The sequence below is a fragment of the Salmo trutta genome, chromosome 2, assembly GCF_901001165.1.
Source record: "Salmo trutta chromosome 2, fSalTru1.1, whole genome shotgun sequence".
NCBI lineage: Eukaryota > Metazoa > Chordata > Actinopteri > Salmoniformes > Salmonidae > Salmo > Salmo trutta.
Window position 1 is genome coordinate 46,495,773 of NC_042958.1, and position 26,949 is coordinate 46,522,721.

Sequence of the window (26,949 nt, forward strand, 5' to 3'; positions counted from 1 at the left end):
ATCCCACCAGTTTGTCCTAGGATAGTTTGTGCCAAAACAAAACAGAAGGTAATGATGGCAACACCCAAAGATGCACTCTGACAGTTTCCTCATTATATAGGTTACAAAGTATCAATAACTCACCATTTACCTCTGACCCACAGAGATGCACAGGTGTAAACAAAGCTTCATAATCACATGTGAAAAGCAAGGTTTGGGAAAAACAACATGACATAGCGAGAAGTAAACAGCTTCTCCATCTGAGTCAGTTTTGACACACCTAGGAAAATGTTCATCACAGCGGTCATGTTATAAATCATGTCAACATTACTGTCTAGGCTACTAACAGCATGCATGACCATTGCTTAATGCATACCTATAAATATGGCAGAGCCATGGCTGAACGTTGCATCCAGAGGGAATGACATTTAATAATCTAACAATAATTAGATTATCCATTGCCTAGGCTATAACACGTCTGTTCTACTTTTTAGGCATGTAAACCTGAACGCTTGGTTGTATTTTCTGTACGGACCAGGAGCGCATTTCCTGTGTCCCCTGGAGAGGGTAAACGGGGTCGAGGAGCCATTATGTGTGACGTAACTAGCTAGCGAACAACCCGGCAGTTTGACTCCGGCGGCGGACGGTAAAAGTGGGGGAAATGACCGACAGTGACCTCGACCAAACCGTGTTTTAGCGGATAGGTCTTCACACTTTTTTTTAATCAACATAATAAAAGTTATCGGTACCAAGAGCGGATAAATATTTTCTACCATTTAAGAGCAATTTCATATTAAATTGTATTGAGCGTGTGCGCATCGCATGAGCCAATGTCAGCTATAGTGATAGCAGCTCGTCTCCTTTAGCTTGGTATCACGCCTTCTGTCATACGTAGCCAGTTAGCTGCAACAATGGATAAAGCCAAATCAATTATCGATAAAAACGGGTCGGGATCGTGTTATGCCAATGGACTGCAAAGAGGGTTTCATTCTCAGGCTAGCAACGGTGGATGCAATGCATACAATTCAAGTGAAAATTGTAGTGGCGGTACGAGCAACGTTGAACACTGCCATTATCTGCATACCGATGACGTCGAAGCCAATGGGTCCTCCCCTGCGAAAAGATGCAGGTTACGAAGAAGAGTTGAATCAGTGAAGAGGAACAGACCGCGTAAGTGTCGCTGTCAATGGGTTTTGCAGGTGTACAGTTTGTATTTAGTAATTTATGGGTTTATTCGTCAAATGACACAATTACAATAGTGTAACGACCCTGGGTTTATAAACGCGGAAATCGACTGCAGTTCGAGCATGTTTTTGCGGCACAGTGGATAGCGCGCCGGACCTCGGGCTAGAAGGTCGACGGTTCGAGTCCTGCTCCCTGCTGTTGCATTCCAATATGTTACATTAGCCTTTCATCAGGGGTTTTCAAGCATTTTCTTCGGTGACCCCCCCAAGCCATTTTAACTATTCTTCCACTGCTATCACATTCACACCTGATGCAACTTGTCAACTACTCAGCAAGCACTTAAATAGGTGAATCAGGTGAGCTAGTTCAGGGCTATAACATTGTGAAACGCATGGGTGTCCCCGGGGAGATGTTTGAAAACCACTAGGTTACATGGGGTGGGTATAATTTGTCAAACGTTCCAACAACGTATGCAAAGTAGCATGATCAATTCACCGAGCTAAGTAGCTGACGAATAGGCACCAACTCACCACGTAGCTTATTCTTAATGTTTGTCCATAGGCTACCAGAGTGAGTAGACATTTTTCGGAATAAACGTGGTGAATGAAAAACTTAACCAAATTGCGTTGCTTGCTGGCAACCTTGTTATTTTTCTACTGTATTATTGACTGTATGTTTGTTTTACTCCATGTGTAACTCTGTGTTGTTGTATGTGTCGAACTGCTTTGCTTTATATTGTCGCAGTTGTAAATGAGAACTTGTTCTCAACTTGCCTACCTGGTTAAATAAAGGTGAAATAAAAATAAAAACATTTATAAAAAAATTACACCGTTTTTGGAACAGATTCCTGTTGGAACGTTCCACAAATTATACCGACCCGGTTACATTCATGCTGCAGGTAGTTGAATGTAGAGAAGTTGCATAAGTCAGCTGGCCATAGCTATGCATGGAATATACTGACATCTTGTATAATCATATGGGTTTGCAATGCAGCCACGGTGTTTTGGTCGCTGCAGGTGTCATTGTACAGTAAATACTGTAGGCCTACTATCGCTAGGTAGTTGATGGATTCAAACAGTTTCCATCATCAGCTATAGCCTACATTGCTGGCAGTGTAACCAATGCGAAATGGCTAGCTAGTTAGCGGTCACTCGCTCTGAGACCTTGAAGTACTGTAAGTCGCTCTGGACGAGAGCGTCTGCTAAATGACCAAAATGTAAATAGTTGTTCCCCTTGTTGCGCAAGGGCCGCGGTTTTTGTGGAACGATGCTTCGAGGGTGGCTGTTGTCGATGTGTGCAGAGGATCCCTGGTTCGAGCCCAGGTAGGGGCGAGGAGAGGGACTGTTATAGCAGCACAAATTAACCAAGTCAAAGTCCGGGTAGGCACTTTGTGTAACACATTGTAAATGTGCTTGGCGAATAAAGGCGATTCTGATTCAAGGCACTGCGACTATCATGACTGCTTTTGTCTGTCAGCAAACCAACTATTTTTTTCTCATAATCTTAAGGATAATGTCCTGGATATTAGCTATTGTTAGTTCCAGCTACGTTGTTTTAGAAACTATGTGACTCCTTTTGTTTTTGCAATGGGTGCACCGTGATTGGTGTCTTCTCAGTCAGAAGTTGTGCTGAAATCGCTCCTGATAAGAAGGCTTGGCGTACTTCGGCCAATTAGCGGCCGCCCTCTGTCTCCGCAAGGCTGGGTTAAAGAGCCAGGACACCGCCCCCAAATGTACAAAATTCCCTTTCCCTGGTTTCTAGGATGCTGTTAAAGAAGTTCAAACTTTTAGTCGAAGTCACAGTGCAAAAAAAGTTGCGTTTTCTTTGCTGTATAAACTGAGGAATCTAAAATAATTGTAAACACTGATCTTAACTTTGCATGCCTGTATTTTTTTTCGGGTATTAATAAGTGTTTTTGAATGCACCTGAGTGCATCACTATGAAGCTGAGAAATGTAAAGAAGCCAGGTAAGTTGTTTGCTATTGTTTACATGAAGGTGGAATGTCAGACTCACGAAACTAGAACATTTGATGGGAATCGGGTAAAGTGTTAATTTGTCAGCGTAGATTACACTTGTTGTCACAAGTAGGGCACTTCTGAACTGCCATTATTGAACAACAATCTCTGTGACATTGTGAAACATTCTCTTCGGTGTTGTTGAGCTGAGTTTCTTTCTAGAAAAGACCTAGGGCAAGTTCAGCGGTCCACTGGCTTAGCATGCTAGTCGGCATTCCTCTGCTCCATCTCTAATTGTGTTAGACCTGAGAGAGAGAATTGTCTGCTGTGCCCTAGTTGTCGCGCCAGCCTGGTCTCATAGACTAGACGTAACATAGTAAATATAAATCCGGGACACTCAAATTAGTATGACATGTTACCTTTACATAAGACAAAAGGTTAATTAAGGAAAAAACGAAAGTAGGGTGGTTGGTCGAGAAGGGTGCAATTGCAGCACCCAATTTGAGGCATTCCTGCATCTGCAGCAACCCCTCATTATACTTTCATTGAATCATTTGTAAGTTAGCACGGGTGGGAGGCGGGGGCGTTCCAGTAAAGTAGGGGTCATTAATGCACAATCATGTTGGATGCCAGCTGTCAATAAACTCCACAGAAGAATGGGCGGGGGTAACAACGGTAGCTAGCTCTACACTGGTAGACAGTGTCCTTCACCCCCGACTGTCGGGTACTGTTTTCCCGCAATTCTCTTAACGGTGATGGCAGGTGTTTGGCAGGCGGGAGCGAATTACACAGTGTGTTAGCTTAGCCAGCTAGTCGCTAACTATCAAGTGAGCGAATGCATTGTGTCGCTAGCTAGCACACAGTGTCGCTAATGATCAAGCTAGCTAGCACACAGTGTCGCTAATGATCAAGCTAGCTAGCACACAGTGTTGCTAATGATCAAGCTAGCTAGCACACTGTGTCGCTAACTATCAAGCTAGCTAACACACTGTCACCCTTGCCTCCCGTCTGCTGTGGTATTGGGAAGGGGGGGACAATGGGGTGCTTGGGGGGGCATTCATGCAGGAACCAATGGGATGCTTGAAGGGGTGGAGGGGTGTTCTTGAAGGAACCAATGGGATGCTCGAGAGCGTTCCTGCAGATGCTTGATGCCCACATGCAGGAACGCCCTGAATTGCGGGCTGCAGTTGCACACAATTGGGTTGGTCAGGAGTTTAACGCGAAAGTCTAGCAACCCAAAGGTTGCATGTTTGAGTCTCATCATGGGGAAATTTTGGATTTTAGCTGGTTAGTAACTTTGCAACTATTTACTACTTTTGAGCTACTTTGCAAATACTTAGCATGTTAGCTAACCCTTCCCCAAACCATAACACTTAACCCCTAGCCTAGCTAATGTTAGCCACCTAGCTAATATCAAATTGGAATTTGTAACATATTATACATTTTGCAAATTCGTAGCATATTAATACACACCATATGAATTGTAACATATCATACTAATTGGAGTGTCTGAGATTTACATTTACTATGTTATGTCTACCCCTGAGTCCAGGTTGGTTGCAAGTCCCCCCCCCTCTGTTTTTAGAGGAGGGGTTCCCAAACTTCCCAAACCTTCTAAGCATTGGAAAACATCCTGTGCCCCATGTCTATTTTTATGGGCACAAGCACTGTTCATGACACAAACTATTACCATAAAAAATTAGCAGGTTTTAAAGCTTATTTTCTGCAATTCTACACATTTTGTCATGAGGTGCAGAGAACATTTAGCAGTTTTAAAGCTAATTTTGTTACAATTCTATACATTTTGCCATGTCTAATGTGTATTATTGTGGTATTTGAGTGGCTCAAACATTACAACAAAATCTATGGTCTAAAAAACCTAGCTAAAAAATGTTAGCTGACATTGGCTAGTTGTTTTTTTTGGCAAGTTATACATAGCTCTCTAAGGTATGCAATGACTGACATGACAAGAGGATTCTACTATTACAACTTTCAAGTGTAAATTGAAAGCTGGACTGAGTTCATTAATGGGCACGCCCCACAGTTTGGGAACCACTATTTTAGAGGTACCTCAATGAGATTTCAAGTGGAAGCTCCCATCCACACCAGCAGGTAATGTCTTGGTATTTTCCAGTGTATTATGGTATCAGTATTCCGAAAGGTTTTTGTAAAGAGCCTAATGTTTACAACAAAGCCTATATGTTGGTTAATAATTAATCCGGTGTTTCAAATCTCAATGGTGATCTTTGGTGCCATTTGATGGGTCTGACCTTGAAATTTTTCACATGCTCATGTTGCAATGCATACTTCAAGTTCACTGAAGCCATTTAAAACATCAACTATATGATTTAAACCACTAACTATGTCTAATGCCATGCAGCATGTAGTCACATAAAAGGCATACGGGGTGGCAGGTAGCCTAGTGGTTATGAGCGGCGAACGTTGCTGGTTCAAATCCCTGAGATGACTAGGTGAAAAATGTGTTGATGTGCCTGTGAGCAAGGCATGTAACTCTAATAGCTCCTGTAAGTCGCTCTGGATAATTGTCTGCTAAATGACTATAATGTAAATACAAACTGAGGCTATAGATGAACATATCTGTAACACAAAATGTACCTAAATGGTGTGATCAATATCAGTGTAAGTATAGAGATTTCAAATCAGCTCTGATCTGAAGTGCTATAGCCTATTACACAAGATTAATATTGCACATTCAGCTTGGCAATGCCCTCAACATTCTTGCTGAGCTGTCATTTGGATAACCTCAAGTCTAACATTTACCATTGATTATTATAGCTATAAGCTATCTACCCAGGGATATTGCATGAAGTACTGCATCAGTTGGTTAAAGAAAACACTTTTCCAATTTGCCTCCATCTCAGCTGGTAATGAATTGAACAATACGCAACTTAAATATGCTTTAACTTTTTAGTATCAATGAATCAAGACACCACAGCAGGTTATCTGGCAGCCACTGCAGACAATTCAAAATTAGACACGTTTAGAAAACCGCTTGGCTATAACCACTGTTTTGAAAGTGTGCTTATCTTTGCACAGAACGGCTCTCATAAAGAGAGATCCCAGATTAGAAACCAGGTACCATCGGTCAGGTACATTTTCTACCACTAGTTACAGTTCACAGATGATTAACACGTTTTGTGGACACGGACACAGATTTCACTGCTATGTGTAGGTCAATTTTACTTGTTTTTTTATTTAACCTTTATTCACCAGGAAAGCCCATTGAGAGGCACTGTTTTGAGACCTGTCCAAGAAGGCATTAGCAATCAACACAACATTACACAATACAATCAACACAACATTACACAATACAATCAACGCAACATTACACAATACAATCAACGCAACATTACACAATACAATCAACGCAACATTACACAATACAATCAACGCAACATTACACAATACAATCAACGCAACATTACACAATACAATCAACGCAACATTACACAACAATCAACACAACATTACACAACAATCAACACAACATTACACAATACAATCAACGCAACATTACACAATACAATCAACGCAACATTACACAATACAATCAACGCAACATTACACAATACAATCAACGCAACATTACACAATACAATCAACGCAACATTACACAATACAATCAACGCAACATTACACAATACAATCAACGCAACATTACACAATACAATCAACGCAACATTACACAATACAATCAACGCAACATTACACAATACAATCAACGCAACATTACACAATACAATCAACGCAACATTACACAATACAATCAACACAACATTACACAATACAATCAACGCAACATTACACAATACAATCAACGCAACATTACACAATACAATCAACGCAACATTACACAATACAATCAACACAACATTACACAATACAATGAAGGTTGGGTTCTGGTCTCTTGGTTTATAATGGAAATCAAGAGGAAGGTTGGAGTATGGTAGACTACACCAGGGTTGAACTCCATTCCAGTCAATTAAGAAAGTAAACCAAATTCCAACTCTATTCTCACTCAGTCACTCACACACACACAACTCCTACAGCTGGACAGGGCAGGAGTCTCACTGGTGGGGTGACTTTCATGTGCTCCCTGAAAAATAATGATTCTACTACCCCACCTGCCCCTAGCCCTGCTCCCTCATAAATAATGATTCTACTACCCCACCTGCCCCTAGCCCTGCTCCCTGAAAAATAATGATTCTACTACCCCACCTGCCCCTAGCCCTGCTCCCTCATAAAGAATGATTCTACTACCCCACCTGCCCCTAGCCCTGCTCCCTGAAAAATAATGATTCTACTACCCCACCTGCCCCTAGCCCTGCTCCCTGAAACATAATGATTCTACTACCCCACCTGCCCCTAGCCCTGCTCCCTGAAAAATAATGATTCTACTGCCCCTAGCCCTGCTCCCTCATAAATAATGATTCTACTACCCCACCTGCCCCTAGCCCTGCTCCCTCATAAATAATGATTCTACTACCCCACCTGCCCCTAGCCCTGCTCCCTCATAAAGAATGATTCTGCTACCCCACCTGCCCCGAGCCCTGCTCCCCCATAAAGATTGATTCCTCTACTCGGGAGGCTGGTTTGCCTCTCATCTAGTAATCCATCAACCTAAGGAATGGTTGGAACGGTAGGCCCTGGTCTCATTCAGTCAGTTGTTAGGTCCTTCAAGCTAAGGAATGGTTGGAACGGTAGACCCTGGTCTCATTCAGTCAGTTGTTAGGGTTAGGTCCTTCAAGCTAAGGAATGGTTGGAACGGTAGACCCTGGTCTCATTCAGTCAGTTGTTAGGGTTAGGTCCTTCAACCTAAGGAATGGTTGGAACGGTAGACCCTGGTCTCATTCAGTCAGTTGTTAGGGTTAGGTCCTTCAACCTAAGGAATGGTTGGAACGGTAGACCCTGGTCTCATTCAGTCAGTTGTTAGGGTTAGGTCCTTCAAGCTAAGGAATGGTTGGAACGGTAGACCCTGGTCTCATTCAGTCAGTTGTTAGGGTTAGGTCCTTCAAGCTAAGGAACGGTTGTAGCAGTAGACCTTGGTGTCACTATCAGTCGAGGGTTCACTTCCCAGTCTGTTTTCATGGAATCCTATCAGATATGGTATAACCAGTTCTGGCAGATTATATAACAATCACTTTATAGAGGTCTTGCACACTAATAAACTCTGGGAGTCATAATCTCAACGTGGACTTTGCCTCTTGTCAGGCAGTGACTCTCCTAAACCTAGATATGACATTTGACCAGCAAACAGGCTGCTTAACAACAGAATAACTAGTCGACCAGCATTGAGGCTGCTTAACAACAGAATAACTAGTCGACAAGCAAACCGGCTGCTTAACAACAGAATAACTAGTCGACCAGCAAACCGGCTGCTTAACAACAGAATAACTAGTCGACCAGCATTGAGGCTGCTTAACAACAGAATAACTAGTCGACCAGCAAACCGGCTGCTTAACAACAGAATAACTAGTCGACCAGCATTGAGGCTGCTTAACAACAGAATAACTAGTTGACCAGCATTGAGGCTGCTTAACAACAGAATAACTAGTTAAGCAGCCTCAATGCTGGTCAACAACTGTCACGGGCTGGCTCGAAAAAACAACAGGAGAGGTAGAGTCAGGCGCAGGAGACAGAGAGTTCTTGACGACTGGTTTGGAAAACTCACATTTCTCAGCCTTGACGTATAGGTCATGCTCCACCAGTCGCCCAAGCACTTTACGCACCAGAGACACATGCTCGGCGCGTGTAGCGGAGTAGACCAGAATGTCATCGATGTACACCACTACACCCTGACCGAGCAGGTCCCGGAGAATCTCATCCACAAAGGATTGGAAGACTGCGGGAGCAGTCTTTAACCCATACGGCATGACGAGGTACTCATAATGGCCAGATGTGGTACTAAATGCAGTTTTCCACTCGTCCCCTCCTCGGATACGCACCAGATTATATGCACTCCTGAGATCCAATTTCGTGAAGAAGCGCGCCCCGTGAAATGACTCCACTGCCGTAGCAATGAGAGGTAGTGGGTAACTGAAACCCACTGTGATGCCATTTAGACCTCTATAGTCAATGCACGGGCGCAGACCTCCCTCCTTCTTCTTCACGAAAAAGAAGCTCGAGGAGACGGGTGAGTTAGATGGCCGAATGTATCCCTGCCTCAAAGACTCAGTGACGTATGTTTCCATAGCCGCTGTTTCCTCCTGAGACAGGGGATAAACGTGACTACGAGGAAGTGCAGCGCCCACCTGGAGGTTTATCGCACAGTCTCCTCGTCGATGAGGTGGTAATTGGGTCGCCTTCGTGAAGGCGATAGCCAAATCGGCATACTCTGAGGGAATGTGCACGGTGGAGACTTGGTCTGGACTCCCCACCGTAGTCGCACCAATGGAAACTCCTATGCACCTGCCCGAGCACTCATTTGACCACCCCTTAAGAGCCCTGTGTCCCCACGAAATCTTAGGGTTGTGAGTGGCTAGCCAGGGAATCCCTAGAACCACTGGAAACGCTGGGGAATCAATGAGGAAAAGACTAATCCGCTCCTCATGACCCCCCCGCATTACCATGACCAGTGGCACAGTGACCTCCCTGACCAGCCCTGACCCTAGTGGTCGACTGTCTAGGGCGTGCACGGGGAAGGGTTGGTCCAACTGGACCAGGGGAATCCCTAACTTAGCCGTGACCCCACGGTCCATAAAACTCCCCGCCGCGCCTGAATCGACTAGCGCCTTAAACCGGGAGTGAGGGGAGAAACAAGGAAAAGACACTGACACATACATGTGACGGACGGGGGGCTCTGGGTGAGGCTGGTGCTGACTCACCTGAGGTGTCAAAGGAGCGCTCTGCCTGCCTTCTGGACTCCTAGGTGAGTCTCTCCAGCACCGGTCCACAGTGTGCCCTCTGCGACCACATGAGGTGCAGGAGCGAACTCCCCCTCCAGTCTTCCTGGCTGCTGCCCCCCCTATCTCCATAGGCGTGGGAGCAGGAGGGCTGGAGGGTGGAATGAGCAGGGCCCGGGTCGGACGTCCGCGGGCGGCCAGCAGATTGTCCAGTCGGAGGGACAGATCCACCAGTTGGTCTAGTGTATTGGTCGTGTCCCCACAGGCTAATTCCCGGCGGACGTCCTCCCTCAAACTACAACTGTAGTGATCTATAAGGGCCCTCTCATTCCACCCTGCTCCCGCGGCCAGGGTCCGGAACTCGAGAGCAAAATCCTGCGCGCTCCTCGTCTCCTGCCTCAGGTGAAACAGTCGCTCACCCGCCGCTCTCCCCTCCGGGGGATGATCGAATACCGCCCGAAAGCGGCGGGTGAACTCTGGGTAGTTGTCCCTGGCTGAGTCTGGACTGTCCCACACGGCGTTTGCCCATTCCAGGGCCTTACCCGTGAGACAGGAGACGAGGACGCTGACGCTCTCCTCCCCCGAGGGAGAGGGACGAACGGTCGCCAGGTATAACTCCAACTGGAGTAAGAAGCCCTTACACCCAGCGGCCGTCCCATCGTACTCCCTGGGGGGAGCGAGTTTCACCCCACTGGTACTGGGTGCTGTGGGTGCTGGTTGGGGCGCAGGCTGTTGACCTGCCGCGTTCAGGGGGCCGAGAGCGCGTCGGTCCCAGCTCTCCATGCGCGCCAACACCTGATCCATGGCGTTCCCCAGACGGTGGAGCAGGGTGGAGTGTTGGTCAACTGTTTCCTCCATGGACAGGGTTGGCGCTGAAGCTCCTGCTGACTCCATCAAGTTTTGGTGCGTGATTTCTGTCACGAGCTGGCTCGAAAAAACAACAGGAGAGGTAGAGTCAGGCGCAGGAGACAGAGAGTTCTTGACGACTGGTTTGGAAAACTCACATTTCTCAGCCTTGACGTATAGGTCATGCTCCACCAGTCGCCCAAGCACTTTACGCACCAGAGACACATGCTCGGCGCGTGTAGCGGAGTAGACCAGAATGTCATCGATGTACACCACTACACCCTGACCGAGCAGGTCCCGGAGAATCTCATCCACAAAGGATTGGAAGACTGCGGGAGCAGTCTAATAACTAGTCAACCAGCATTGATGCTGCTTAACAACAGAATAACTAGTCGACCAGCATTGATGCTGCTTAACAACAGAATAACTAGTCGACCAGCATTGAGGCTGCTTAACAACAGAATAACTAGTCGACCAGCAAAGAGGCATTCTGTGATGCATCTCAATGAATGTTAGTCCCTGAAATATAAGTAACCCTGTAATGCCCCCCACCAAAAGAAAAACACCACCACTTCAGGCAAAATAGAAAATATGAATCTTGAAATCAGGTTTCCATGGAAACTTGAGCTCTTGTAGCTGTGGATTTAGCCTACAGTGGCTGGGTAGGCTACATGTGTTTTAAAAATACAAAAATCAAACATTTACTCCAACTGTCTGCCTGGTCTGCATGCATAAGCGAACAGATGTACAAATAACCTACTTAAAATGGCACCACCAGCCACTGAAATATCTCAAATAAGATGATGGGACACAATGTAGAGGAAAAATTAAAAAATACAGTCGCTGTCTTTCTTTCCAACTAAGTACATGGACAATTGGCGCAAACCTGGGCCTATCTATACCCTAGGGCCTTTGTCACAGTAAAGCTAATATCGATGATGATGATAGATCTAAGGCTAACCTAGAAGGCAGATATTGGACCCATTCCACCACCATGACTGGACTTACCAGGAACAAGGAAATGTTCTCTCTCTCTCTCTCTTACGCAGAACTAGTTCACATCAGTCACATGGCCGTCTGACCTGTGAAATAGGCCGGGTCACAGCTTCCTTGTGAGAGTAACATTGGATGGAAATCTCAAGTGTGTTCCTATGTCAACAGTTGTCCTATTATGCGTAGTATTTTAGCTGACATTTAAATGCAGATGGACGGGTTATTTGCTGATGACTGGTTTGGTGCTTTGACTCTTGGTAGCACAGGGAAACAATGTGGTAATAACACCTTCAATGATTATGTATCTCACGCTTTGCCTTGACAGCCTTCCCCTGGTTCGGGATGGACATCGGCGGTACTCTGGTGAAGCTGGTCTACTTTGAGCCTAAGGACATCACGGCGGAAGAGGAACAGGAAGAGGTGGAAAACCTGAAGAGCATTCGTCGCTACTTGACCTCCAACACGGCGTACGGGAAGACGGGCGTCAGAGACGTCCACCTGGAACTGAAGAACCTGACCATGTGTGGCCGGACGGGCAACCTACACTTCATCCGTTTCCCCACGCAGGCCATGCACCGCTTCATCCAGATGGGCAGCGACAAGAACTTCTCCAGCCTTCACACCACGCTCTGTGCCACTGGTGGAGGGGCCTACAAGTTTGAGAATGACTTCAGAACGGTGAGTGGTCGGGAGAATCTCCTTTTGGGCAAAAGACCGTCCTCGACTTCTCTGTCCTCTCTCTCCTCCGTGACCCGGAGACCGGTAAGTGGTCAAGGAGAGTGTCAATACGTTATTTGTTTTTAACAGTGGGCTCTGGACTTTCTGAGCCCTGTGCTTTACTGTGTTGCGAAAACATGGTGTGCTGTCATAAACTTCATTGTGGTTCACTGTGCTTCTCTGTGGCCCCAGACCTGCTTTCTTATATAACCAGTCATTAACCCTGACTGCTGTTTGCTTTATGCACATGCTGAGATTTTACTCTGCATGATTTGCCTCACACCACTTTCTGTCTTTCTTTCACTCTCCCTACCATATTCCCACCTCCTCCCCCTCTACAGATGGCTGATTTAGAGCTGTTAAAGCTGGATGAGCTTGACTGTCTGATTCATGGCCTGCTCTATGTGGACTCTGTGAGCTTCAACGGCCACCCTCAGTGTTACTACTTGGAGAACCCATCAGACACCCAGAACAGTGTGAAGACACCGTGCAGTCTGGCTGACCCGTTCCCTATGCTGCTGGTCAACATTGGATCTGGGGTTAGCATCCTGGCTGTGTACTCCAAAGACGACTACAAACGGGTCACCGGTACCAGGTAAAGCACAGAGCAAAAACTGACAGGGTTTCAATTTGACATTTTTAAAAGCCTTGAAGGTCAGCATTTATGGTAGTGTTTAAAATCTGAAATGTTTAGGCTATTAAGGACAGTGCTGTTCACCAGTGCCAATTCAAAATCAATGTTATTTATCAGCAGTGAACTGGGTTTTCCCAGGTGAATGACCCAAATAAATAGTTTTATAGCATGGCGGGTGTCATTCCCCAGAAAGGAACTGTAGCCTTCTTCATAAGAAGAGAGAATCATCATACGTTGTCATGTCAACAGAGATTACAGAGAAAAGCAATCATTTACAACTGCTGTTCCTCATTCACTTTAAGCTATTTTTTTGTAGTTGGAATTGTGACTCACAATGAATAATAGTTAGACTGCTTTATTGTTATTAGCAAGCCAGGTTGAACAACGTCTACGTCAGAATAAGAAGTGCTGTATGTGCATCGTGTTCCCTAGACAGTAGGTACTGTCTGTCTGCTCGTTGGACAAGGACAGTCTATATTTACACCAGTTCAACCTTGGAACGTCTCTAAATAGAAAACGGCACTGGGGTGAAACAAAGCTCATGCTGGTATTTACAGTGCCAACAGAAAATATTCATACCCCTTGACTTATTCCACATTTTGTTGTGTTACAGCCTTATCCATCTACACACAAATACCCCATAATAACAGTGAAAACAAGTTTTTTTGAAATTTTCTTGGGCAAATTTATTGAAAATGAAATACAGAGTATTCACACCCCTGAGTCAATACTTTGAGTCGTCTTGGTTGTGTCTGCATCAGCTTTGCACATCTGGATTTGGGGTTTTCTCCCATTTGTCCTTGCAGATTTGCACAAGCTCTGTTAAGTTAGATGGGGAGCAGTGGTGACCAGTAATCTTCAAGTCTTTCCACAGATTTTCAATGGGATTTTTTAGCTTTCAGTTAAAATGCCTTATGAAAGTATTCAGACGCCTTGACTTATTCCACATTTTGTTACAGCCTGAATTCAAAATGGATTAAATATATTTTTGTAATCTCACCCATCTACACACAATACCCCATAATGACTAAGCGAAAACGTTTTAAAAATAGCACTTAAAAAAAAAAAAAAACGGATATCTAATTTACATACATATTATTTTACACACCCCTGAGGTAATACTTTGTAGAAGCACCGTTTTGCAGCGACTACAGCTGTGAGTCTATCTCTAAGAGCTTTCCACACCTGGATTGTGCAACATTGCCCATTTTTCTTTAAAAAATTCTTCAAGCGCTTTCAAATTGGTTGTTGATCATTGCTAGACAACCATTTTCAGGTCTTGCCATTGATTTTCAAGCAGATTTAAGTCAAAACTGTAACTCGGACGCTCAGGACCATTTACTATCATCTTGGAGATTTGGCCTTGTGTTTTAGGTTATTTTCCTGCTGAAAGGTGAATTCATCTCCCAATGTCTGGTGGAAAGTAGACTGAACCAGGTTTTCCTCTGTGATTTAGCTTATGCTTAGCTCCATTCCGTTCATTTCTTTTATCCTGAAAAACTCCCCAGTCCGATTATAAGCATACCCATAACATGATGCAACCACCACTATGGAAAGTGGTAATGTGTTTTTTGGATTTGCCCCAAACATAACACTTTGTATTCAGGACAAAATGTTAGTTGCTTTTACACATTTTCTTGCAGTATTACTTTAGTGCCTTGTTGCAAATAGGATGCATTTTTTTGAATATTTGTATTTTGTACAGGTTTCTTTCTTTTCACTCGTTCATTTAGGTTAATATTGTGGAGTAAGTACAACGTTGTTGATCCATCCTCAGTTTTCTCCTATCACAGCCATTAAAGTCACCATTGGCCTCATGGTGAAATCCACAGAGAGGCAGCTTCCAGTACATAGTGAACCGTCACAGAGAAGTAGCTTCCAGTACATAGTGAACCGTCACAGTGGGGTAGCTTCCAGTACATAGTGAACCGTCAGAGCGGTAGCTTCCAGTACATAGTAAACCGTCACAGAGGGGTAGCTTCCAGTACATAGTAAACCGTCACAGAGAGGTAGCTTCCAGTACATAGTGAACCGTCAGAGGGGTAGCTTCCAGTACATAGTAAACCGTCACAGAGGTAGCTTCCAGTACATAGTGAACCGTCACAGAGAGGTAGCTTCCAGTACATAGTGAACCGTCACAGAGAGGTAGCTTCCAGTACATAGTGAACCGTCACAGAGAGGTAGCTTCCAGTACATAGTGAACCGTCAGAGAGGTAGCTTCCAGTACATAGTGAACCGTCACAGAGAGGTAGCTTCCAGTACATAGTGAACCGTCACAGAGAGGTAGCTTCCAGTACATAGTGAACCGTCACAGAGAGGTAGCTTCCAGTACATAGTGAACCGTCACAGAGAGGTAGCTTCCAATACATAGTGAACCGTCACAGAGAGGTAGCTTCCAGTACATAGTGAACCGTCACGGAGAGGTAGCTTTGAGTTGCTCTGGAGGTCCAACTATCAGTGGAGAGATCTAGATAGGGTGTCTGTGTCAATTCCTTTTCAATGTCTCTCTGTGATGTTTCATAGAGTTTGGGAATTACTTTACTGCTGAAATGTGTGCGGGAGGGGACATTGTAACCCGGTTCCAAAAAAAATTTCATCAGGTGACGAAATCCCGAGTCAGTAACCACCGAATAGGGCTGCAAATCTTTGGCTATGTCCACTTCCACTGCTTTCGATTATTTCTTTATGTTTTTCTGAATTTGTAGCAAATTGTTGATGGACGGCAGCAGGGAGAGGTTGTTGTGTTTTCGCTAACGAGTGGACTCTCCTTGCTCCACCTGCAAGGGATACGGCCGGGTGACGGCCACGTATATGACATGTTGGAAGTGTTTCCACTCGAGTAGCCGACAGTGGCAAAGCATCGCTTGCAGACTGTACTTTGTTTGTTTACGGTCTTCTTACCCTCGTTGACTTATTGAATGCTGAATCCAAAATGTTCCCACACAGTGGATTTGAAAGACGCCGGTGACTCTTCAAATGAGCTTCTCTCTGTCTCGCTAACGCTCGCCATTGTCACGTTGGAGCTGAGAGAATATTTGTTTTTTGTTTCTTCATGGGGCCCCTTTAGGGAGGTTTCCTCATGAGATGTCATTGCAAATCGTCCATTGGTTGTTTAAGGGGGAGGGGGTTGCGGTCACTGTGGTTGCCACATTTTGAGACATTGCTGTGGAGTAAAGTTTGTCAGCCCTCAGGAGCCCCCTAACGGCCTGGGGCCCCAAGCAGTTGCCTGCCAAGCCTGTTCACAAGCTGCGCGTCTGGTTCTGTGGATCTGAATATACAACGTGCGTGTAGTCTGCAGCGCAATAAGCACGTTTTGGAAATTATAGGAAAATGACAGGCATATCGTAATTCCGCGGTTCACGTATGCATATTGAACTGTAGGGGACGTATCGAACGGTTCGACAACATACTGTGTACTGTTGCATCTCTAGTCTTGATACACCATCCAAAGTGTAATGAATAACTTCACCATACTCAAAGGGATATTCAATGGCTACTTTTTATTTTATTTTTACCCATCTACCAAAAGGTGCCCTTCTTTGCTAGGCATTGGAAAACCTCCCTTGTCTTTGTGGTTGAATCTGTTTGAAATTCCCTGCTCGACTGAGGGACCTTACAGATAATTGTGGGGTACAGAGATGAGGTAGTCATACTTATTGAATACTTATTGACTCAAGACATTTCAGCTTTTCATTTGTAATGAATTCCACTTTGACATTATTGGGTACTGTGTGTAGGCCAGTGATGACAAATTCTCAATTTAATCCATTTTAAATTCAGGCTGTAACAAAATAAAATGTGGAAAATCATTTCTGAAGGCACTGTAGCTCTTTTAAAGAAGGATAACTTGGCTGTATTGGTAAAAGTGTTTGGGTAACCAAGGAGAGCCGACCCAGGTCATGGTGACCTTGTGACCGTTCCTGGTGACCTTGTGACCGTTCCTGGTGACCTTGTGACCGTTCCTGGTGGCCTTGTGACCGTTCCTGGTGGCCTTGTGACCGTTCCTGGTGGCCTTGGGGTCAGCTTACAGTTCCTATGGGACCTGTTCTGCCTACCCCCACTAACTCTCCCTGTCTCAGGCTGAGAAGAGACTCCTTTTTAGGCCTCTGCTGAAAATTAATTTAAGACCCCTTTCAATGACCCTTCCCCAGCATAAGGGATGAAACCCTAACTTTAAGCACGCATGGGTATAACTACAACATGTCACACATTTCCCATTGATGTCAATGCATTCAAGTATAATGTGCATGTCTCAGGTTAGGTTTCAACCTTGAGTGGAAAAAAACAAATACTTCCTGGTCCTGAGGTTTTTACTGGAGAGTCTTTTCCATAGAATAAGATATCAGAATACTTCATTTAATAGGATCTCTATGGTCCATTCAGTTTCCTTGAAGCTGCCTCTCCTCTCCCTTTCTTAGCTCTGTTTCAACAATCCCTTCTCTGTGTGTTCCTCTGTCTTGGTTGGGGTACGTTCCTGGGCCTGATCCCTTCCCTGTGTGTTCCTCTGTCTTGGTGGGGGATGTTCCTGGGCTTGATCCCTTCTCTGTGTGTTCCTCTGTCTTGGTGGGGTACGTTCCTGGGCCTGATCCCTTCTCTGTGTGTTCCTCTGTCTTGGTGGGGGATGTTCCTGGGCCTGATCCCTTCTCTGTGTGTTCCTCTGTCTTGGTGGGGGATGTTCCTGGGCCTGATCCCTTCTCTGTGTGTTCCTCTGTCTTGGTGGGGTACGTTCCTGGGCCCGATCCCTTCTCTGTGTGTTCCTCTGTCTTGGTGGGGGATGTTCCTGGGCCTGATCCCTTCTCTGTGTGTTCCTCTGTCTTGGTGGGGGTACGTTCCTGGGCCTGATCCCTTCTCTGTGTGTTCCTCTGTCTTGGTGGGGGATGTTCCTTGGCCTGATCCCTTCTCTGTGTGTTCCTCTGTCTTGGTGGGGGATGTTCCTGGGCCTGATCCCTTCTCTGTGTGTTCCTCTGTCTTGGTGGGGGTACGTTCCTGGGCCTGATCCCTTCTCTGTGTGTTCCTCTGTCTTGGTGGGGGGATGTTCCTGGGCCTGATCCCTTCTCTGTGTGTTCCTCTGTCTTGGTGGGGGGATGTTCCTGGGCCTGATCCCTTCTCTGTGTGTTCCTCTGTCTTGGTGGGGGGATGTTCCTGGGCCTGATCCCTTCTCTGTGTGTTCCTCTGTCTTGGTGGGGGATGTTCCTGGGCCTGATCCCTTCTCTGTGTGTTCTTCTGTCTTGGTGGGGGGATGTTCCTGGGCCTGATCCCTTCTCTGTGTGTTCTTCTGTCTTGGTGGGGGGATGTTCCTGGGCCTGATCCCTTCTCTGTGTGTTCCTCTGTCTTGGTGGGGGGATGTTCCTGGGCCTGATCCCTTCTCTGTGTCCTCCTCTCAGTCTTGGTGGGGGTACGTTCCTGGGCCTGTGCTGCTTGCTGACGGGGTGTGAGACGTTTGAAGAGGCCCTGGATATGGCTAGCAGAGGGGACAGCAGCAATGTGGACAAGCTGGTGAAGGATATCTACGGAGGAGACTATGAGCGTTTCAGCCTCCAAGGATCTGCTGTAGCCTCCAGGTGAGCAAAGGACCACTCAGTACTGGGACATTATACTGGATATACCATGATAATATATGTCATTATATCTACCATGATAATATATGCCATTATATCTACCATGATAATATACACTGAGTGTACAAAACATTAAGAACGCCTGCTCTTTCCATGACATAGACTGACCAGATGAATCCAGGTGAAAGCTATGATCCCTTATTGATGTCACTTGTTAAATCCACTTTAAATCAGTGTAGATGAAGTGGAGGAGACAGGTTTAAAGAATAATTTTTACGTTTTAAGACAATTGAAACATGGATTATGTATGTGTACCATTCAAAGGTTAATGAGCAAGGTAAAAAATGTAAGCGGTATGGTAGTGGTATGGCAGCAGGTGCCAGGCGCACTGGTTCGTGTCAAGAACTGTAACGCTGCTGGGTTTTTCACGTTCAGCAGTTTCCTGTGTCAAGAATGGTCCACCACCCAAAGGACATCCAGCCAACTTGACACAACTGTGGGAAGCATTGGAATCAACATGGGGGTCAGTATCCCTGTGGAACGCTTTCAACACCTTGTAGAGTCCATGTCCCCGACAAATTGAGGCTGTTCTGAGGGAAAAAGGGAGAGGTGCAACTCAATATTAGGAAGGTGTTCCTAATGTTTTTTACACTCCGTGAATGATGAGCTATGTCTACCACTTAATATACACCTAGGGGCCAATTTATTAGGTACACCCATCTAGTACCGGGTTGAACCCGCCTGTAGCCATGAAAGGCTACAGCTGGTCAGAAATCATGTTCAGATACACTCTGGCGTTCAAACGCTGCTCAATTGGTATCAAGGGACCTAACTTGTGCCAGGAAAACATTCCCCACACCATTATACCAACACTACCAGCATGTACCGTTGACACCAGTCAGGCTGGGTCCATGGACTCACGGTTAATCCCATTTCAATTCCAGTCAATTCAGGTAGTACACTGAAATTCCTCTTTTCTTCAATGCTTCAATGAGGAAAATGTGGTATTGGAATTTGGTTTACTTTCTGAATTTAAATGGGATTGATATGTAATTGACCCCAACCCTGATATTTACCATTATATCACCATTATATCACCGTTATTAACATCATTATGATGAACATTAGGCTGGCTATATCTACCATGATAAACCGGCCAGTCATGCCTTCATATGTATGTGGAATTATGTAGGCTTTTATTCGTAAGAGGATGGCACATGAAACACACTTTGTAATATCATTTTCTAAGAGCTCATTCTGAAAATATGCCATACTGAGATTGATGTTTAGAAATATATACTTATTTGGGTATTTTAAATTCTTGTTTCTTAGAAATGCAGGGGTATTTTCTAATGGAGCACTGGCACCGAAGAGCTCTGAGGAAAAAAGGTGCTGCTACTTACAGCCGCAATAGTACAGTAATTCTGCAACTAATCCTGAATTAATTCTTAATTCTTGGTAATAATTCAATATGTGACAAATCTCAGTGTAATTAATTACCAATGGTTACCCAGTATTAAGTGGTTAATTATGGTAGTTAATGAACTGTAAAAGCAGGTACACAGATAAGGCGCAATGTACAGGTAACTGACAAAATAATGGACACACTTGAGTAAATGAGGGATCGGTGTATTGAAAGCAGGTGCTTCCACACAGCTGTGATTCCTGAGTTAAACAATTGAAATCCCATCATGCTTAGGGTCATGTGTAAAAATGCTGGGCTGGCCATTATTTTGGTTACCATGGTTATGCCCTCATAGGATGACAATCCACAGGGCACGAGTGGTCACTGAATGGTTTGTTGCGCATGAAAACTATGTAAACCATATGGCATGGCCGTCTCAGTCACCAGATCTCAACCCAATTAAACACTTCTGGAGTGGCGCCTGAGACAGCATTTTCTACCACCATCAACAAAACACCAAATTATGGAATTTCTGGTGGAAGAATGGTGTTGCATCCCTCTAATAGAGTTTCAGACACTTGTAGAATCTATGCCAAGGTGCTTTGAAGATGTTCTGTCTTGTGGTGGCCTAACACCCTATTCAGAAACTTTGTTGGTGTTTCCTTTATTTTGGCAGTTTACCTGTAGGTGCAGTAACACAACAGTGTCCTTGTCCCAGAACTGATCTTTATCACTGGCCTCGGCCTTATGGTAGATGTTCAATTCCCTTACATTTTTAACACAACAATCTTATTGGTACTAGGGTTGCAAAAATCCTGGAACTTTCAATAAATTCCCTGGTTTTCCAGAAATCCTGGTCAGAGGATTCCGGATTTGCTGCTTATTCCCTCCTGATTCTGGGAATCCTCCACTTGTGCAACCCTAATTGGTATTGTTTAAATTAAAGAAATATTTGTCGATTTCATGTAAGCACCTTCTTTTTTTAATAAGAGGTTCTTTTTTGATTCTTCTGTTGTTTTTCTGTTCTGGGGTGACCTGTTAACATACAGCTTTGGTCACATGATGAGCAAAGAGAAACGAGACTCCATCAGCAAAGACGACCTGGCCCGGGCTATGCTGGTCACCATCACCAATAACATAGGCTCCATTGCACGCATGTGTGCCGTCAACGAGGTAACCGTTTGCATAATTCTCCATACAGTTTGCATAATTACATATTAACATTAATCCACTCATTTACACTAATATATACAAAGTATGTGGACACCCCTTCAAATTAGTGGATTTGGCTATTTCAGCCACACCCGTTGCTGACAGGTGTATAAAATTGACCACACCGCCATGCAATCTCCATAGACAAACATTAGCAGTAGAATGGCCTTACTAAGGAGCTCAGTGACTTTCGACCTGGCACCATCATAGGATGCCACCTTTCCAACAAGTCAGTTTGTCAAATTTCTGCCCTGCTAGAGCTGCACCAGTCAACTGTAAGTGCTGTTCTTGATGAAGTGGAAACGTCTAAGAGCAACAACGGCTCAGCCCCGAAGTGGTAGGCCACACAAGCTCACAGAACGGGACCGCCGAGTGCTGAAGCTCGTAGCATGTGAAAATCGTCTGTCCTCGGTTGCAACACTCACTACCGAGTTCCAAACTGCCTCTGGAAGCAATGTCAGCACAATAACTGTTCGTAGGGAGCTTCATGAAATGTGTTTCCATGGCCGAGCAGTTGCACACATGCCTAAGTTCACCATGAGCAATACCAAGCGTCGGCTTCTGTGGTGTAAAGCTCGCCGCTATTGGTCTCTGGAGCAGTGGAAACATGTTCTCTGGAGTAATGAATCATGCTTCATCATCTGGCAGTCAGACGAACAAATCTGGGTTTGGTGGATAGTGCCAACTGTAAAGTTTGGTGGAGGAGGAATAATGGTCTGGGGCTGTTGTTCATGGTTCGGGCCCCTTAGATCCAGTGAAGGGAAATCGTAATGCTACAGCATACAATTACATTCTAGATGATTCTGTGCTTCCAACTTTCTGGCAGCGGTTTGGGGAAGGCCTTTTCCTGTTTCAGCATGACAATGTCCCCGTGCACAAAGCGAGGTCCATACAGAAATGGTTTGTCAAGACACCTTTGGGATGAATTGGAACGCTGACTGCGAGCCAGGCCTAATCGCCAAACATCACTGCCCAACCTCACTAATGCTCGAGGCTGAATGGAAGCAAGTCCCTGCAGCAATGTTCCAACATCTAGTGGAAAGCCTTCCCAGAAGAGTGGAGGCTGTTATAGCAGCAAAAGGGGGGGACCAACTCCATATTAATGCCCATGATTTTGGAATGAAATGTTGGACGAGCAGGTGTCCACATACTTTTGGTCATGTAGTGTATGTTTTCATAAGAAATAGTTGTCGAAACGGCTTATTTGAATTTCCATGTTTAGTCAATTAGCAGACACTCTTAACCCAGAGCAATTTAAAGTTAGTGCATTAATCTTAAAGTAGCTAGGTGAGACGACCACATATATTAGTCATTTGGGTGGTTTTCTGTACGATTTCAGCTACTTTACAGAGTTGCCTTGTGGCATGGTGATCAAGCAGCATTGTACAGGGCTATCAAAGAGCACAGATCTTCAGCGCCGCCACCAACTGGCCCGTAGACCTTTTCCCAAGGCATGAACTACAGAATAGAATACTGAATTGCCAAACAACAATGGTTGATAGGAACTTGTTTTTAGGGTCACTGATAGTACAGACAGAACAATCGGTATAAGGCAGCTTAGTTCAACAGGGACACAGCAGTACAGATTCAGATATATTGTATGTAGGATTTCAAGGTCCAACTGACTTCTCAGCTCGTTTTGTAAATTGATTCACATTGAGTATAGGGCCGATGACATACAGCAGACTCCTGTCTTTTAGCTCCACCTTGTGGTCATAATGAGTATTTTCCCTGCAATGTTGCTGCAGTATTATGTGTGTGTACTTCTCTGTGTGTTTTGTAATCTCAGTTCGTCAAAATAACTTGAATCATCTCAAAGAAAACACGTTAAAATGTTGACTGTTCCTGTTATGATTCAGAACTGTTAATCTGTGTTTTGCAGGATTATTGGTTTTATAATGGGCTTCTTAGTGGGAAACAAATGAATTGGATACGTGAACTATTTTACTATCATGATCTTTTCACTTTCAGAAAATCGAGAGAGTTGTGTTTGTTGGGAATTTCTTACGGATCAACACCGTTTCAACTAAGCTGCTGGCCTACGCCATGGACTTCTGGTCCAAGGGACAACTGAAGGCCTTGTTCTTAGAACACGAGGTACAACACTTGATTTGAGTTGAGATTCTGTCAGACTGGATGTAAACAAAGCTGTCAACTCTACTCCATAGCTCCCAGATTCCATAATCAATTTCCTTGATTCCATTAATGAGTATTGTAATAGTACTCATACTTGTATTTGAGTATTAGTAATAATACTATATTTACCACGTATGTTTTCTGTAGGGCTATTTTGGAGCGGTTGGGGCATTACTGGAGCTGTTAAAGTCATCTGAGGAGCCATGAAGAGATGCCCTTGTCGTCTGTATAGAAGCTGCTGAAAGGATTTCACGGAAGCCACCACAAGAAACTGGAAAAAACTGGGGAAAAGCCATTTAATAATTTAACTGTAAATATCCTTTCACTCCCTCCCCTAAAATCCCCTATAATAGAGGTTTTAATATAACTAATGTAATGTCTCATGTCATGAACCCTGGATGCCAGGTAAATGCTAAGGATCACAGAAACGGTGTTCGTTTTTGGCACTGTGTGTAAATACCTATTTGTGTAGTTCTAGCGTGCACTAAAGCCAAAACCTGCTGAGATTTGACTTGTGTTGACAGTCCAGTTACGTCTGAGGTAGAGGAAAATTAGAGAGGAAAATTAGCTTATGTTCTGCCCAGCTATGTACAAAAAAACAAAATGTCAGACAGGGGGAAAGGGTTTAGTTTCATTCGTATCAAATGAAGGGACCAAGAGGCTGTTTCATCATCATGGGCTGGCCCTTTAATTAAGCGTGTCAAACCAAGGGTCCACTCTCCGTTTGCATGTGCCACACCCGTCACCATCGCTTTATTATCAGAGCATGGTTAACAGTGATGGGGTGTTTTGGTTACACAACCTCCTCAAACTCTCGTTTTAGTGATGGGGTTCTGTGATCTGCTAGTATGTCGGTCACTTTTGCAAGATATGTCATGATCTTGGTACTTTGGTTGTTTTCCGAAGATGCTGCACTACAGAGCTGAATGATGAGTCTGCCTTTCCTCACTAAGAAAGTGCCTCATCCTCTCCTAACCCTGGCCCATGATGACACCCACTCTACAGCCAGTCATGCTGTAGAATTGCCTTGTGTTTGAATTGCCTAGTAAGGACTTTTTGGTGTTTTTATCTATTGTAGTTGTAAGAAAGGTACAAAGCTACTGCCAGCAGTTAGTCTATATAGGGATTTAAGAGATTTGTCTTCCTGTGTCTGTGGGAGTTCCTCACCCAGTGCAAAGGGTCCATTACCTGCAGTTTGGACAGGAAATCTCTCTTTTGGTCCCCAAAGTAATTCCCATAGCTGCTATTAGTTTTCAGGTTCTAGTCATCAGTTAAAACTATTCAATGTGAATGTGCTTGTAACTAAAATATTGAAGGACCACCACAAGATATGTATTACCTGTTGGCCTAGGTATAACAGAAGCATTAACAGTGTAGTCCGGGTTTGGCCGGGGTAGGCCCTCATTGTAAATAGGAATTTGTTCTTAACTGACTTGCCTAGTTAAATAAAATAAATCAATAAAAATTAACTGAGCAACAAGTAGTCAAAAGAAACATAAATGTATTTCATCCATCAACTTCTAAATTGCTTTGTTAGAATAATACTGTTGCATCCAATGTCTCAACCTTTGGCATTATGACGTCACAGAATGTTCTGTTCTGTCGTACTTTTTCGTTCCTTCGCTCCATGTTGGTTAATTGCCTCATCCTGTCAGGTGCCACTCTGTTGTTAAACGGGGTAGCAGTTCACTTACTGGCTACTCGGTGCCATCCTTTTCTCAACTCAACCCTATGTGTTGCCTTTGTGTTGTTTTTAGTGGAAATAAACTGAACAAAAATATATAAACGCAACATCCAGGCTGTATCACAATTGGCCCAGCGTTGTCCGGGTTTGTCCGGTGTAGGCCGCCATTGTACATAACAATTTGTCCTTAACTGACTTGCCTAGTTAAATTATAAATATAATAATAATTAGTGTTGAGCTAATTAGTGTTGAGCTAATTTCATTTATTTCATGAGCTAAAATAAAAGATCCTAGAAATTTTCCGTACGCACAAAAGGATTACTTCTCTCAAATTTTGAACAAATTTCTGATTTACACATGTAAATCTGTTAGTGAGCATTTCTCCTTTTGCTAAGGTAATCCATCTACCTGACAGATGTGGCATATCAAGAAGCTGATTAAACAGCATGATCATTACACAAGTACACCTTGTGCTGGGGACAATAAACCGCCACTCTAAAATGTGCAGTTTTGTCACACAACACAATGCCACAGATGTCTCAAGTTTTGAGGGAGCTTGCAATTGGTATGCCGACTGCAAGACTGTCCACCAGAGCTGTTTCCAGATAATTGAATGTTCATTTCTCTACCATAAGCTGCCTCCAATGTCGTTGTAGAGAATTTGGCAGTACGTCCGACTGGCCTCTCAACGTGTATGACGTTGTGTGGGCGATGAGTTTGCTGACATCAACGTTGTGAACAGAGTGCCCCATGGTGGCAGTGGAGTTATGGTATGGGCAGGTATAAGCTACAGACAACGAATACATTTGCATTTTATCAATGGCAATTTGAATGCACAGAGATATCGTGACGAGATCCTGAAGCCCCTTGTCGTGCCATTTATCTGCCGCCATCATGTCATGTTTCAGCATAATGCACGGCCCCATGTCACAAGGATCTGTACACAATTCCTGGAAGCTGAAAATGTCCCAGTTCTTCCATGTACTGCATACTCACCAGACCTGTCACCCATTGATCATGTTTGGGATGCTCTGGATCGACATGTACGACAGTGTGTTCCAGTTCCCGGCAATATCCAACAACTTTTCATGGCCATTGAAGAGGAATGGGACAACATTCGGTGGTCACACCAGATACTGACTGGTTTTCTGATCCACGCCCCTACCCATTTTCTATTAAAGACCAACAGATCCATATCTGTATTCCCAGTCATGCGAAATACATAGATTAGGGCCTAACGATTTTATTTCAATTGACTGATTTCCTTATATGAACTGTAGCTCAGTAAAATGTTAGAAATTTGTTGCATTTATATTTTTGTTCAGTGTACATGTGTGTGCCATACATTTTCTTCATTGTGAAGGCTCCAGTTAGGCCTATTTTAAAATCATAGCCCCACTGCAGCCAGCTGCCACATGGAGTTCAGCCAGGTCAGTACATTTCAGTCATCAGCATGGGTACTCTGACTTTTTTTTATTTTCACAAAAAATCACAAGAATCAAACAATTTTTTGTATTATTTTAATTTTTTGGACAATTTTTTTTAAACATAGATTTTTGTGGTTGTATGTATTATTTGTTCTATAGCCAGTCTGCTCTGAGAGTTATTCCAAGTACTCCCTGTTCCCAAACTTTGCATGTATGTTCTTATGATTGGATTAGACCTTACATTAGCCCCTGGTACTAGTCTGGATCATTGACTAAACCTTGGATTACCATTTCGTTATTTATTACCCCCAATAGCTTTTCAAATGTATTTTAAAAGTATGTCCCAATTTTACA

The 26,949-nt window shown here is 44.2% G+C and overlaps 1 protein-coding gene across 5 annotated transcripts; it reads left to right on the top strand.

The window, feature by feature from the left end:
- Positions 1 to 592: 592 nt before the first annotated feature.
- pank1a (pantothenate kinase 1a) lies at positions 593 to 25,266 on the top strand. Of its 5 annotated transcripts, none has more exons than XM_029703047.1 (8): positions 602 to 1,149; positions 12,148 to 12,500; positions 12,881 to 13,134; positions 18,558 to 18,734; positions 20,064 to 20,120; positions 21,186 to 21,309; positions 23,320 to 23,445; positions 23,632 to 25,266. In XM_029703047.1, the coding sequence occupies exons 1-8, from the start codon at positions 891 to 893 to the stop codon at positions 23,689 to 23,691; spliced, it is 1,410 nt and encodes a 469-aa protein (XP_029558907.1). In that variant the 5' UTR covers positions 602 to 890; the 3' UTR covers positions 23,692 to 25,266. The 5 variants fall into 5 exon arrangements, with proteins under 5 accessions (XP_029558940.1, XP_029558907.1, XP_029558914.1 ...); XM_029703063.1 differs by lacking the exon at positions 602 to 1,149 and adding an exon at positions 2,894 to 3,131; XM_029703054.1 differs by lacking the exon at positions 20,064 to 20,120 and having other exon boundaries at positions 603 to 1,149.
- The last annotated feature ends 1,683 nt before the right edge of the window (positions 25,267 to 26,949 follow it).